General features: G+C 45.9%; 1 protein-coding gene across 2 annotated transcripts in view; it reads left to right on the forward strand.

Annotated features, from left to right (window-relative positions):
* The first annotated feature begins 5,604 nt into the window (after positions 1–5,604).
* NAPRT (nicotinate phosphoribosyltransferase) overlaps positions 5,605–15,349 on the forward strand; it is a 368,826-nt gene continuing 359,081 nt past the window's right edge. The window contains exon 1 of one of the 2 annotated variants that reach the window (XM_086966311.1): positions 5,605–5,850. In XM_086966311.1, coding sequence (XP_086822437.1) covers positions 5,637–5,850 — 214 coding nt within the window. In that variant the 5' untranslated portion in view covers positions 5,605–5,636. The remainder of the gene's footprint in view (positions 5,851–15,349) is intronic. The other variant, XM_086966312.1, reaches the window with a different exon arrangement.

The following is a 15,349-nucleotide window of genomic DNA, read 5'->3' on the forward strand; positions in this document are numbered from 1 at the left end:
CATGCGTTCCCTTAAAATAACCCCGTCTGTTTCACGTGTAAAGGGAAAGGCTATATTCGGGATTTATTTCTCGTGTAAAGTTGCAAAAAACTATTTCTGCACCAAACCCACCTCAACTTACAAGAGCGACAGACACGTTGTTGGCAAGAAAATAAAAAGAAAGTTTTAGCAGACAAATAGCTATAAATCTTGCACTAGCCCCACACAGAGTGCGAGGATTTGCCAAATGCCCGTGGAGCTGCCCTTGAACAGCATTGCGGGGGGCACTCTTGGTTTGGGAAGAGCAGGGGGCGGGGAGGCCCCGGTCAGCCAGCTGCGTCGTCCTGGCTCCATTCCCGGGAGTCCAGTGCCAGGATTTGCGCGCCGCCCGCTGCTCGGAGTGTTTGAATGTGGAGACAGGTTGTGGCGGTAGATTATTGTGTCCACGTTATGCCCCGGCTCCGCACATTCTGCAGCCACCTGTAAACACTCACTCGCCAGCTTGGAGTTTGGTTTTGCCAACACATCGGAAGCGGGTCATCCGATGACGGCTGAAGGTAAGGAAGGAACGGGGCTAGGGGAGGGGGTGGTCACCGGGTCTGGAGCTTGACGGACACGGCGCTGGACGCTGTCAGTGAGGGGTGGCCAGCTTGGAGTTTGGTTTTGCCAACACATCGGAAGCGGGTCATCCGATGACGGCTGAAGGTAAGGAAGGAACGGGGCTGGGGGAGGGGGTGGTCACCGGGTCTGGAGCTTGACGGACACGGCGCTGGACGCTGTCAGTGAGGGGTGCGAACCCTACTTTGGGGGCGACAGAGCGAGTGAAGGAGATTCAGCTGCACTCAGCTGCACCGCCGGGCTCCTGGGTCAGATCTTCAGGCCTAGCTTTGTCGGGCCGTGTGGTACCCCCGAGGCGCAGCTCCGGCGATCTGGCTCTCGCGGTTAGGGCTTCCCTAACGGGTGTCACTGTTTTTTCAGAAACATTTGTAAGCATTGTAGAGCAATTTCAAAGCCACCCTTACTGGAAATGGATGTGCTGGTCAACTTTGTGATCAGAAGTAACCCAGGCTTCTGTCATCCTGCCTTGCTCAGGTTGGACATCTTTTAGTATGTTCATAAATTACACCAGGGACATGCAGTAGTCTGTTTTCTTGATGACTTGTCCCCTATGTTTTAATGTTGTATATCTGTTCCCGCCCCCTACCGCTGCCTCGGCTCCCGTTCCCGCCCCCCTACAGCTGCCTGGGCCGCCCTGTTCCCGCAGTGCCATTTCTCCTGTGCAGGTCACGTAGCAACACTCTGGGGCATGGCCCCAACGAAGCTCTGAAGTAGATGATACATATTTAATTTAAGAGACAGAGGAGGCACATTTTTCGTGTTCAACAAAATAAACGATTCTGCAGGCCACGCATGCCATTCAGCATCTCGCCGCCCCCCCCCAAAAAATATATTTCCTCCGCATACAGTGCTAATGAAAGACATGTAATAATTAAACAGAATCCAAAGGGAGATAAAATCTCGCTGTACATGCGTTCCCTTAAAATAACCCCGTCTGTTTCACGTGTAAAGGGAAAGGCTATATTCGGGATTTATTTCTCGTGTAAAGTTGCAAAAAACTATTTCCGCACCAAACCCACCTCAACTTACAAGAGCGACAGACACGTTGTTGGCAAGAAAATAAAAAGGAAGTTTTAGCAGACAAATAGCTATAAATCTTGCACTAGCCCCACACAGAGTGCGAGGATTTGCCAAATGCCCGTGGAGCTGCCCTTGAACAGCATTGCGGGGGGCACTCTTGGTTTGGGAAGAGCAGGGGGCGGGGAGGCCCCGGTCAGCCAGCTGCGTCGTCCTGGCTCCATTCCCGGGAGTCCAGTGCCGGGATTTGCGTGCCGCCCGCTGCTCGGAGTGTTTGAATGTGGAGACAGGTTGTGGCGGTAGATTATTGTGTCCACGTTATGCCCCGGCTCCGCACATTCTGCAGCCACCTGTAAACACTCACTCGCCAGCTTGGAGTTTGGTTTTGCCAACACATCGGAAGCGGGTCATCCGATGACGGCTGAAGGTAAGGAAGGAACGGGGCTGGGGGAGGGGGTGGTCACCGGGTCTGGAGCTTGACGGACACGGCGCTGGACGCTGTCAGTGAGGGGTGGCCAGCTTGGAGTTTGGTTTTGCCAACACATCGGAAGCGGGTCATCCGATGACGGCTGAAGGTAAGGAAGGAACGGGGCTGGGGGAGGGGGTGGTCACCGGGTCTGGAGCTTGGCGGACACGGCGCTGGACGCTGTCAGTGAGGGGTGCGAACCCTACTTTGGGGGTGACAGAGCGAGTGAAGGAGATTCAGCTGCACTCAGCTGCACCGCCGGGCTCCTGGGTCAGATCTTCAGGCCTAGCTTTGTCGGGCCGTGTGGTACCCCCGAGGCGCAGCTCCGGCGATCTGGCTCTCGCGGTTAGGGCTTCCCTAACGGGTGTCACTGTTTTTTCAGAAACATTTGTAAGCATTGTAGAGCAATTTCAAAGCCACCCTTACTGGAAATGGATGTGCTGGTCAACTTTGTGATCAGAAGTAACCCAGGCTTCTGTCATCCTGCCTTGCTCAGGTTGGACATCTTTTAGTATGTTCATAAATTACACCAGGGACATGCAGTAGTCTGTTTTCTTGATGACTTGTCCCCTATGTTTTAATGTTGTATATCTGTGGAGACAAGCCTTCCTCTTTGATTTTGATTTTAATTCCAGTAACATCTTCTAAACACTTTGATATTTAGAAGTTACTTAAAAAGAGAGATGTCAGTTAATGGGTCATAGGATATGATTTTATGAGAAGAGGGCTTTTTTTTTAGCTAGAACTGTCAACCTCTGAATATTCTCTGGGAGCCTCTTGTGAAGATTCCAACACCAACCCGCTTGTGCCTCCGTGTGCCCCTGTTGCCTGCTTGTGCCTCCGTGTGCCCCTGTTGCCTGCTTGTGCCTCCGTGTGCCCCTGTTGCCTGCTTGTGCCTCCGTGTGCCCCTGTTGCCTGCTGGTGCCTCAGTTTTCGTGCCCCTGTTGCCTGCTTGTGCCTCAGTTTTCGTGCCCCTGTTGCCTGCTTGTGCCTCCGTGTGCCCCTGTTGCCTGCTTGTGCCTCTGTGTGCCCCTGTTGCCTGCTTGTGCCTCTGTGTGCCCCTGTTGCCTGCTTGTGCCCCTGTGTGCCCCTGTTGCCTGCTTGTGCCTCAGTTTTCGTGCCCCTGTTGCCTGATTGTGCCTGTTTTCGTGCCCCTGTTGCCTGCTTGTGCCCCTGTTGCCTGCTTGTGCCTCTGTGTGCCCCTATTGCCTGCTTGTGCCTCTGTGTGCCCCTATTGCCTGCTTGTGCCTCTGGGTGCCCCTGTTGCCTGCTTGTGCCTCCGTTTTCGTGCCCCTGTTGCCTGCTTGTGCCTCCGTTTTCGTGCCCCTGTTGCCTGCTTGGGCCTCCGTTTTCGTGCCCCTGTTGCCTGCTTGTGCCTCCGTTTTCGTGCCCCTGATGCGTGTGCCCCTGTTGCCTGCTTGTGCCTCTGTGTGCCCCTGTTGCCTGCTTGTGCCTCCGTGTGCCCCTGTTGCCTGCTTGTGCCTCCGTGTGCCCCTGTTGCCTGCTTGTGCCTCAGTTTTCGTGCCCCTGTTGCCTGATTGTGCCTGTTTTCGTGCCCCTGTTGCCTGCTTGTGCCCCTGTTGCCTGCTTGTGCCTCTGTGTGCCCCTGTTGCCTGCTTGTGCCTCCGTTTTCGTGCCCCTGTTGCCTGCTTGTGCCTCCGTTTTCGTGCCCCTGTTGCCTGCTTGTGCCTCCGTTTTCGTGCCCCTGTTGCGTGTGCCCCTGTTGCCTGCTTGTGCCTCAGTATGCCCCTGTTGCCTGCTTGTGCCTCTGTGTGCCCCTGTTGCCTGCTTGTGCCTCCGTGTGCCCCTGTTGCCTGCTTGTGCTGTGTGGGCGTGTGTGGAGGGCTCTGTGTGGCTGTGTGTGTAGGAAGCTTTGTGTGGCTGTGTGTGTGGGGGGCTCTGTGTGGCTGTGTGTGTGGGGGGCTCTGTGTAGCTGTGTGTGGGGGGCTCTGTGTGGGGGTGTGTGTTTGTGTGTGTCATTTGCGAGAGAAAGCTAGTGGCATTGTAAATGACAATGCCATTTATTTATGTTAAAAAAAACATAAATAAAAATAATGTCAAGAGCAATGACAATAGCTCTAACTTTAACAAAGGCAAAACCATTGCATTGTAAATGCTTGTTTACTTATCTTGCTGCTATTTGAAATAAAGCAAGAAAAGAAGGCATAATACTCAACTCTGTGTCTTTAATAAAATTAAGACTTTCCGTCATAGATACTAGGAAAATCTACATTATCAACCTAGGAGCGTATTTGCAGTGACACCAAGATTGAGACCTGCTCGGTCATGCAGCTGTATGAGCCACCTGCCCTTCATGCACCATCTGATTGCTTGCTTTTCTAGAATATTGAACCCCCAGACGTTATGTTATGTTATGTTATGTGGGTGTTTTATATAGCGCTCAGCTACTCCAAAGGAGTGTCCCAGCGCTTTCAACCCACGGATCAGACACTAACACACAACACAACACTAGAATGAACCAGAAAAAAAAAATAACAGAAAGCTAGAGACAACGCCATGGCCCCCTACAACTCAGCCTGCTACCTCCGCCACCACCAATCGGAAACCTTTTCTCCACATCAACAACGCTCCAGTAGCCAGCTGTGGTCCGAGGGGACAAAGAAAATGAAACCCCCCAGGGCACAGCCTTAAATACCCACTAAGTTTCGTTTCCTTCAAGGTTTCATTTCACTGTGTAAGTTTCGTTTCTGCAAGGTTTCATTTCACCAGCCAACCCCTTCCTTAGCCAGGGGCCCCAGAGGAGGCTCAGCCCCGTGGCACAACTAAAGGCGCCCCTCCCCCAGGCGCAGGGGGGAGGGGAGGGCGCCTGTTAATTCTCTACACAACAGCATTCCTGATTAAATATATTTTTTATATGGAATGCTTCAGCTTTCCTAGGACCACCCCATGCAGTGGGAGGCTGGTGGCTTCCACCACCATCGCAACATTACAGAGAAAACCCCTCTATGGGCTCAGAAGCGGCAATATTTACATGATCTACTGTGCACATTTATCTTGTGGTGGAGTGTGCACATTTTCAAGACATTTCTTAAAGTTTTAGTACCAGACATATACTGTTCTTGCATCTTGACATGTAACTGGTGCTCATGTAATACGCCCCAATACCTATGGGGCGAGTTCGCGCTATATAAAACAGCAAAAATAAAAAAATAAAAGGTCTCTTCATTCATTAACCTAACCGCACAAGGGTTACTCTTGATTTTGTATGGATAAAAAAACACTGGGGAACTACAACTCCTGGATATCTTTACGAAAAAGCTACGCACTGACTCGGACACGTGGTCAGATACATACACACTTGCAAACTGACAGGAGCTCGCCGTTATTGAAACACTATAATAGGTTATTGGTCGTGTTTACGTCCCATCAGCTGTCGCCTTGAGATCAGGCATAACACTCAAAGCGAACCCTCACTAAAACCTCATAAGCGCAAGTTTGTTTTGCCTGACCTTAACATGTCCGCTAACATGGTGGCCACGCCTATGCGCAAAATGAGATGCGCAGTGGCCCCATCGCCTCAGAATAGAGAGCAAGGATGGCGTTGGGTTGTGGTGACATCTCGCTGGCGCTGCTCACTGACCTCTACCAGTTTACCATGGCTTACGGCTACTGGCGGGGCGGCCGACATCGCGATCCCGCCGAGTTCGAGCTATTCTTCCGCGACACCCCATTCGAGGGCGGCTTCAGCCTGTTCTGCGGGCTGCAGGAGGTGCTGCTCTATTTGCGGGATTTTCGGTTGAGCGACGAGGGTAAGGACAGTTTGTAATCTGCTGACCCTAGTAGAATCGTAGGAGAGTTGCTGCTCGGAGCTCTTGTACCTTATCTGGCACCCGATCGTTGAATTGTGGGTTTTGTAGTTTTGTTTCTTCCAATCTTAAGATCGGATGCCAAGAAAAACAAGCACTGTATTTGTGTGATGTTTTATGGTTGGCTTGGTCAATGGGCGAGTGGTGGTGAATGAAGGTGTAAAATTTGTGAGCGATAATGTTTGAAACAGGTGGGTAAACGTATAAGTCAGCAGGGTGTGGAGATAAGTGAATGACTGTAAAGAGAACTATGTTATGCTTGGAGCGCTTGCTAGGGGTGAAGACTATCTCGTCACCCCTAGCCATCGGGTAGTTCCCAAGCGTAGGCTGAGAGCATCTCCTTTTTTCGAAGCACCACTCCATACCAGCCATGCTCTAAAATGTAAATACATGTAAATTGATACTTGTGTAGCGCACTACTCACCCGCAAGGGTCTCAAGGCGCTTGTACGAATACCGCTGTGGAACCCATTCTGGCTTTCCCTGTGAGGCGTCCACTCCTTGGCACCCCCAAGGTGGAGGCCAGGCATCCTTAGCGTTGTGGGGGCCATTGTGGAGATTAAGCAATGCTCTGAATCTGTTCACCATATAAAGCAACTGCAATCTTCCTAAACGTAGGAACAACCTTGAGTTCCCTGCTTCTTTTTTTGCCTAATTTATGCAGCACTCTAATTCTCTAAGACTTGGAAACATTTTCCTGTGGCGTGTCCAAGTGCAGCATAGATGCCAGCATGGAATTGATTGGGGGAATAAAGGAAGGTGGGTGTGAAGCTATAGTTTCTCCAATCGAAGCCTCTATTGCAGTCGATCCCAAAACTTTTTCAGCACGCGGCTCCCTACTATGTTTCTCTTTTTTTGGCAGTTTTTCCCCTTGAGAATAATTCAGATGAAGCGATGAGGTATTATAATCGTAGATGTAATTATGTCATATCTACTGCTGAGCCCCATGCAGTGTCAAGAACTGATTGAAGGGGCACCGGGTTCTCAGCGAATTGAACCGTTACTGCACTGTGATGTTGTGCTCTTAAAAGAAGTTCGTCTTTAGCTATTTTCTCAGCAGTGTTTGTGAGGCCCTGATAGATACATTAATGTTGTTTCAGATCCTAGGTGCATTGATAGAGAAGGTCTGCTCCTACTGTCTAGTTATTTCTTTTTTGCACATTATTGCCTACTGTCTGATGGTACCAGGCTGTCCTTGTTTCCTTAGCAGTGTGGTCCTTGAGACTGAAGTTGGTGTCTTGGGTTAATCCAAGTAACTTGATTTTGTGTAAAAGTTGGAGTCTGAATTAGTCCCAGTTTGTGCCGCTGACTCATGTTTTTATTTAGTTCCTTAGCGCAGTTTAAAGACTGTATCTATGGGCAGACACAAAGGAGGAGAAATCACTCTCATATGGGTGCAATCCGATTTTTAAATACTGGTCCTAGAACCTGTGAGAAAAGCAATCTTCCATCATGTTATTCAAGTGCTTTCGATGGTTACCTTACAGTGCCTCATGCAGTAAATTTAAAAATGCTGTGCTAAACCAACTAACACTTTCCAAGTATATACTAAGCATGTCCTAATTAATGAGGCGCTCCTCAAGTAAGAAACTCTGCAATGCGCCATCTTTCCCCTATTTTACAGGAAACAGCCCTCTTCTTAAAACAGAAAACAACAATAACTCGTCACCATTGTAACAGACTATGAACACCACACCGTCCTAACTTTTTTTTTTTAATGCTCTGTAACTGCTTCATGTAAATGAAGACAGATTGGAAACGTGGTGCCTTTCCTGCTTCCAGGCTAGCTTCATTTACATGTAATTGCAGGCCCATTTGCGCCCCCCTGGGAACAGATCCACGCCTCCCCAGGGGGGGGCGCCCCCACAGTTTGAAGACCTCTGCTTTAGACGGTCCTTCAAAATATCATAATGGACCGTATCAAAGGCACCAGACAGATCCAGCAACACCAGAACTGCCTTGCCCCCCGATCTACAGCTCTCCTGATCTCATCTGTCACCTTAATGAGGGCAGTCTCAGTGCTATGGCCTTACCTAAAGCCATATTGAGAAGAGTCCAAAGCTTGTGTCTCTGCTAGAAAGGCACTGAGTTGTGTATTCATATTTTTTTCTATCCGTTTCACTGGGAGTGGAAGTTTAGAAATGGGGCGGAAGTTGTTGGGATCGTTAGGATCCAGATTATTTTTTTTAAATAGGGGCAGGATAGAGGCTAATTTCCAACATTTAGGAAACTGCCCCGTTGCATACATTCCATTTAAAAATTGGTAATCGCAACAATGCGATAAGGGTCGAAGCCAGCTTGGCCACTGCCACTGGACATGGATCATATGGTGACCCTGAGTTTGCAGCCGTGTGGAGCTCTTGAAAGTCTTCAAGAAATATTGGTGAGAAATTCTCAAACGTTGCATTAGGGAACTGTTGCTAACATTGGTTCCTCCGCAGTTGCATATACACCCCCAGAGATCTCCCCACTGAAAGCGCAAAAGATGGATTCTACTTTGGTTAGGAAAAACTTGGTGATATCTTCGCACAGTTCCTGGCTGGGTTGGACTCTGGTTGGATCTGGAGGGGCCAGATTAGAAACAGTTCTGAATAGCTCTTTTGCTGAATTCTTTGCCAAATCAATACAAATTTCAAAGTACTTTTGTTTGGCGGCACAAATAGGCAGTTTATAATTTTGCAGACTGTGCTTATACAGTGTTTTATCAGATTCTCCTTAGCCCTTCCTCCAGTTCCGCTCCAGCCGTTTACACAAGAGTTTCTGATTTTGACAAATCCTCTGTAAACCATGGCGCTGATGGTTGCGATCTTTTACCGCGAAAGGTCTTAACTGGAGCTAGAGTCTTGCAAGCTTGTTCCAGCCAAGTTGTATAAACTACAGATGTTTCGTCCACTCCCACTCTCAATTGACCTGCTGTGGCAGTTAGAAGCTCCTGCAAAGCTGTTCCTTCAATTATATTCCATGCTCTAGTGGCTACAGGGCCTTGGAACACTGCCCCCTCATTCTTAGCCCCATCAATGTCAACTCAAATCAGACGGCGGCATGGTACGACCAAACAAGTGGCAGAAGTCTTGGAAACCTGAGACCTGGGTGGTTGGAGGAGATACCATCTAAGGTATGTCCTGCCGAGTGAGTGGGCCCGGCGACCAGCTGTCTCAGGTCCGCGCCATTTCATCATATCATACATGGCCAATGTGTCCGGGTCAGTAAGGGCCTCTAAATAAAAGTTGAAGTCTCCCATAACCGTGTAGGCATCTGTTCATAAACCTTCTTCCAGTACATTACCTAGTACGGCTATAAATGAGTTTCTAGCTCCTAGTGGTCTGTACAGTAAACTTCCTTTGAAAGTGTGGTAGTGGGATACATAGAAATTAAAAGATAGCCCTTCACATGCCACCATAACGATGGGCTGGAAAACTGCCTTGATTGACCCATGATAGATCACTGCCAATACCCCACCTTTCTTATTAAGATGGGCGTTGCAATAGTCCATCCTGGAGGCAATAAGTGCTGTGACTACTATTTTTCTTAGCTCAAATGGGATGAGTGGGAGTACTTTTTTCAAGATTTTTAGAATGAAAAAACAAGCCGATGTAGTATGAATAATCTGGGGTTCAAAGGACAATTTTGTGTCGAAGAGAACTCCAAGATTATTTACTTTATTGACTGGTATCGGAGGAGAGCCCATGTGATTGGCCCACCATCTGTCTGAGCAGTTAACGGGTGTGTTGCCAAAGAGCATTACTTCTGTTTTAGATGTATTACTCTTTAAACAATTATCCTGCATCCACTTCCCTATGTGGCTCATGCAGTCTTTGAATCGAACTGCAGTGTCAGCGGACGAGCTGTTGATGGATACTGTTATTTGTGTGTCGTCCGCGTAAGACACCAGTGTGAAGCCAAAGCTTCTTATGAGCCTAGCCAATGGGGTGACTTATAGGTTGAAAATGACTATGTACCCCTAGGTTTCCGTACAGTGTTGCAGTTGCAGCTTCACCTATTCCACCCGTTTGATATTTGACCTGGTTGCTATTGATAAACTTCTCATGAGGGGGCAGAGGCAGCCTAGTGGGTCACTAGTTTTGTAGGACAAGAGGTGTGTGCACTGAGAGCAGGATATACCTAGGCTATCCTGTTTTAGGTTGAAACCTATAATAACTGATAAAAGCCCACCAAAATGGAAACAACCTTCGTCAGTTTAAACATAAACACTGATGAACATTTCCAAAACCACAAACTAAAATGCCATTCAAGGAAAGTAAATTGAGAGAGAATTAGTAATTCATATTTTTTTAAAGGGCAACGGAATGTATGAGAGGTAGCAGCAAGTTAGACTGGGGGGATTTAGAACAATATAGATTATTTTTAGTGATCACAACCCAATCTTGGCAGAGTTTGGTTGGTATGATTTTACGGCCAAGATCGCCACCATTTACAAAGACCCCTTACACTTGAGGCGCAAGGTAGACATATTAGCTGGGGTAAGGTTATTCAGAGGAATTTGTTTTAGGAGTTTGCTACATGTGTGTAGCTGGGAATTTGAGGTGTGTTTGAATACTGACTCCCTTGACCAAGCCATTGTGTACTCATTCTTTAGCATTTGTACAAAGTTACAGCTAGCCTTGACCAGCCATAATATTGGGACTATTAGCTCTGGACCTAAATGGTTCGATAAGAGCTGTACAAGGGCATGCAAAGAACCAAAGGCAGGCCTCCAACAAAAGACAAGCTCGACATGAGCAGTAAAAGCCGCTAGAAGGGTGTATGTGTTGTGAGCAGGAATCTAATGAGCGCCTTGAAGAGAGAAGCTTGGGAAAAGCTCAAAGAGGCTTGCAGTACTAGAGACGGTGCAGCCTTCTGGAAAATCGCGAATTATTTACTGAAGGAACAGTACTGGATTTCAGCTTATCAATACCTGCGCACAATTGGGTACCTCACTTTAAACCTATATATGCGGGTAACAGTGATTCTAATTGTATTGCACCTCCGGCCAGAGACATTTTTATTTTGAGATTGAGGAGGTGACGAAAGGTATAATGGAACTCACATCTGGGAAGGTGCCATGTCCGGTTCGGGGACTTGGCGACCTTTTTAAACCATGTGTAGACCTTTGATCCCCATTAATCACACAACACTTTAATGCAGTAGCACAAAGTCATATTCCTTCTTCATGGAAGCAATCAGTTATAGTTCCTATTTTTCAAAAAAGGAACCAAGCTGACCCAGCATGCTACTGTTAAATCTCCCTGATAGATGCGGAAGTAAAAGTGCTGGTTAGGGTCTTGCTGAAGCGAGTAAAGGATTGAGCAATTAACACGAATATCTTGTCAGTAATTCCATTTGGTTTCAAACCGGGACAGGGTACAATAGAACAAAATTTGAGTTTATATCTCTTAGTTAATAAATACACAGTTGCTAAAAGGGAAAGAATACATCTAGCCTTCATGGACCTCAGCACAGCATTTGAAACATTGGTGAGATCTAAACTGTGCGCTGTTCTGAGGGACATTGGGGTGGATGAAGCCCTAGTGACATTTTGCATGATTTGCAGACTGGGCTTGAAGCCTCTGTAAGATATGACCTGTCAGGGGAATGCACCCTGTACTTTCAGTTGGGAAGGGGTCTGGCAGGGTTGTATATTATCCCCCATGCTTTTTTTCTTGTATATCAAGCAGTTAGATCAGTTTTTAAGGGAACATTGTAAAAATTTACTGAATGTAGGAAATAGAATGGTCCCTGCTTTGCTGTATGCAGATGATTCTGTTCTTATCGCACATACAGACAATGGCTGACCATTATTATGATGTTGATTTTATGGAAAATGTAAACCCTAAAATTAATTATACCAAATCATACACTATGATATTGGGACCCAAACATACCAAAACTAAAACCCATACAATGAAGGATCACTATATAGGAAAGGTGGACAAGTTTACGTAGGCCTCTTGCTGGATGACCCATTGATCTGATATCACATGTTCAGTCTTTTAATAGAGTCACCCACAGTATTGATGCCTTCCCTAGGCAATGAGGCTTTAGCCACATAAAGTCTTTATTACAACTTTATATTGAGAAGTTTGTCCCAATTTTATCCTTTTGGGTGGAGATCTGTGGATATAAATCTTGCCTTTCCATACAAGTGGCCGAAAACAAGTTCATTAGGATATTGTTACTGATTCCGCAGAGTGTACCAGCAGAAAAATTGCACGACGAGTTAGGATCAGGTTTTATAGCAGATTATATACATTTGCGCCCCATACTCTTATGGTTCTCGTTATGGGATAAAAGTGAGCTTGACTTCAATAGGAGGATGTTGAGAGATTGTTTGAATATGGAATATAGTTTGCATATACCTTGGCTGAGGTGTATAAAAACTACTCAATAGATTTGGGTAAACCCCTTCTCTATAATTCACCAGAGTTAATCTCCAAATCGGATATTGCATGGGTTAAGAGAACATTTATGGCGAATACCCTCATATTAAGAACTTTAGGCTCCCAGCATAAACACTGCTATACACATTAGGTGATGGCGAATTCCATGATTAAAATAGAACCGTACTTAACATTGGATATGCCGGTTTTGGATAGACTGTTTTTAACATACTTTCGTCTGATTGTGTTCCCTCCGCTATTAGTGGGATGGCATAAGGCAACAGGCCCTCCTATTCGTACATGTGACATGAGCTCTACACTAGACACTTTATATGTTGTTTTATTTTGTCCTAAATGGGCTGATCTGCAACATAGGTATATTTGTACTTTACTCTGGCCTCTGAATTTTCAGCAAGTAAGACCAGCCTTAATATATTAGCAAATTTTTGATCATATTAATGTATATTGCTATGTACCTAGTTTTGTAGCATGGGTGTACTATGCTCGTCTATGATACTCAATTGTGAATTTACTGATGTGTTATACAGTTTTGATTGTACTTCTATGATTGCTTTTAACGAGCTACTGAACTGACTGGTCTAATATTATTCTGCTTGAGTTCTGTTTATTAGGGAAGTCACTAAAATATTGTTTCTTATTGCTTTGGTTTCCTCTAATTTTGTGTGCTTGGGCTAAAGGTTGATTGCTTAGAAGCCTGTGTGATGTCTAAGCTAATTATTAGTCACACTGTAAAGAATCTGGGAATATAAAAATTCTATTTGATCTGTTAGCAGTGTTGAATTCTTTCATTGATTGGTGAGATGGCAGACTCATAAGACTCTTGGCCAATATTTACTATCACATTTACCCACAGACCCAAAATGGGTAAACTCCTTTGATACATCAGCCCCCTTTTCTAACAAGTCTTTGTTGATAGCAGTTCACCTTCTAAATACCCATTTCTTTAAACATTCATTGTAAGGTGTAGTGACCGATATCTGTGAAAAGATTGTACTATGGATAGTGGTGAAAACATGACAAAAGATTTTCCAGACACCAACAAAATGCATAACTCCCAGGTGCCCCATTGGAATGTGTGATATCTTCAGCTAATCCTGGCTTTTTATCTAACTGCATTTTACTGCTAGCCTTTGAGCCCAGAGAAGTTCATGGCTCAAATCCAAGTCCCAGACTTCAATGTTATGTCTGTATAAAGGTCAGGGCTGGCCTAAAGTGAGACATTTGCAATGGGGACACTTTGCTGCTATGAATGTCCACACACCAGCAAGACCACCTTAATGTAGTCAGGTAAACAAAGTAGAAAAGCAGTGGCAAACATGCTTAAAGTGCCAAGATTCAGATTCCTAATAATTCAGGGCTTCAAATTACTCTGGCGAACACTTTATGGTTTCACATGCCATCATGTTGTTGGAAGAGTTGACACACCCCTGTGAAGGTCCTAGTATTCAGTATGGAATGGGCGAATGACTCCCAACTGTGTCCAGGAATTTGTTTATTAAAATATCTAACTATAACACCCTTACTAATCCATTAATAGTCCTGTAAAACAAGCGTAGTCCTGACAGAGTGAAGGTGAGAGATCGTGAGATTTGAGTGAGAGTGCAAAACAGACTGTCTATGCTTTAAACAATCTAAAGTAAGTTCATTGGGCACACTGACAATGGGAAGACTACATACCTTGCATTCATTCTCCTTTAAATTAAATGTGCTTTATAACTATTGCTGCAAAAACACAGTTTTTGTTAATGTTGGAGGTTAGACAGTTGAATAAACACTGATTTTCAAAAGGTTTGGAAAACGCCATTAAAATCCACAAAAAAATGAACACTGAAAAAGAACAACCTAGATATAATGGACATAAATACTGATTCATACATAAGGTGGTAGCTAAGTGAATTTAACTCTATTTGTTGCACCACCTTTGAATCTCTGCTCAGTCTTTTATATTTCGAAGACAAATAAAAGAAGCGTCATTGTGTTGGCAGAACGCATACTTGTCCTGAACATCCCACGCCACAACCACATCACCAGCCACCTGAGAGACCTTCACTGGCAACCTGTCAACAAGAGAATCACCTTCAAGCTTGTCACCCACTCCTACAAAGCCCGCCACAACACTGGACTTTCATAACTCAACCACCGCCTCTCCTAATACACTCCCACCAGACATCTCTGCTCCTCCCAATTGGCCCTGGTCTACTTCCCACAGATCCGCAATACCACGGCTGGAGGAAGATCTTTCTCCTACCTCGCTGCGAAGATCTGGAACTTACTGCCTCTGCAAAAGCCACACAATTCTGATTAGCCATTAAAATCCACTGCAATATTAAAATCCCATACATACCATGCTACAGGCGAAACAACAAAATGTGGGAGGGAGAGGGAAGGAAAGGGGCAAGCATGACTGACAAAATGTGGAATGGACGCTGCAAGCAACAACAGAATGCGTGAAAGGTGGGAGGAACTGGGACCGGTGCAAGCAACAACACGTGATAGGGATGTGGTTGGGGAGAGACTGCCTGCAAACGCATGCACTCTTCTGGAGTGCGGCAGCCCCCCCAAAAAAAGTACCCCCAAAAGCGCATGAGCAGAGGAAGGACACAGGGTGCTGAAAGGTAGCAGTTCTTGGTCAGTGCTCAACGCAATGGACACGTACACAAAGACTAAGTAAACCTGGCAAGCACTGAGAAATGAGAAGAAAGGAAATGAGTGACAATGAAGTGAGCAATGGGCAGGCTCTGAGCCCCTGTTTACATACTGTCTTTGCAAGCCACTGCACATGAGCTGTCGCAGGGGGAAACCTAAACAAGCATTGGAAATGCAATAGGTCTCGCATTAGGAAAGTTTGAGCTATTGGTATTGTAAATGACACTTTTTTTATTTATGTGTTGGTTTTGAAAGTAGCAAAATTAATAGCTTTGTCAGTTACAATGTCAATAGTTTTAACTTTTGCAAATGTGACACCTATAGCATTTGTAATGCAATGTGTGTTGTATTTACGTGACTTAGATGTATTGATATTACAAATAACAATGGCTTTTAATT

The sequence above is a fragment of the Lissotriton vulgaris genome, chromosome 4_1 (assembly GCF_964263255.1).
Source record: "Lissotriton vulgaris chromosome 4_1, aLisVul1.2, whole genome shotgun sequence".
NCBI lineage: Eukaryota > Metazoa > Chordata > Amphibia > Caudata > Salamandridae > Lissotriton > Lissotriton vulgaris.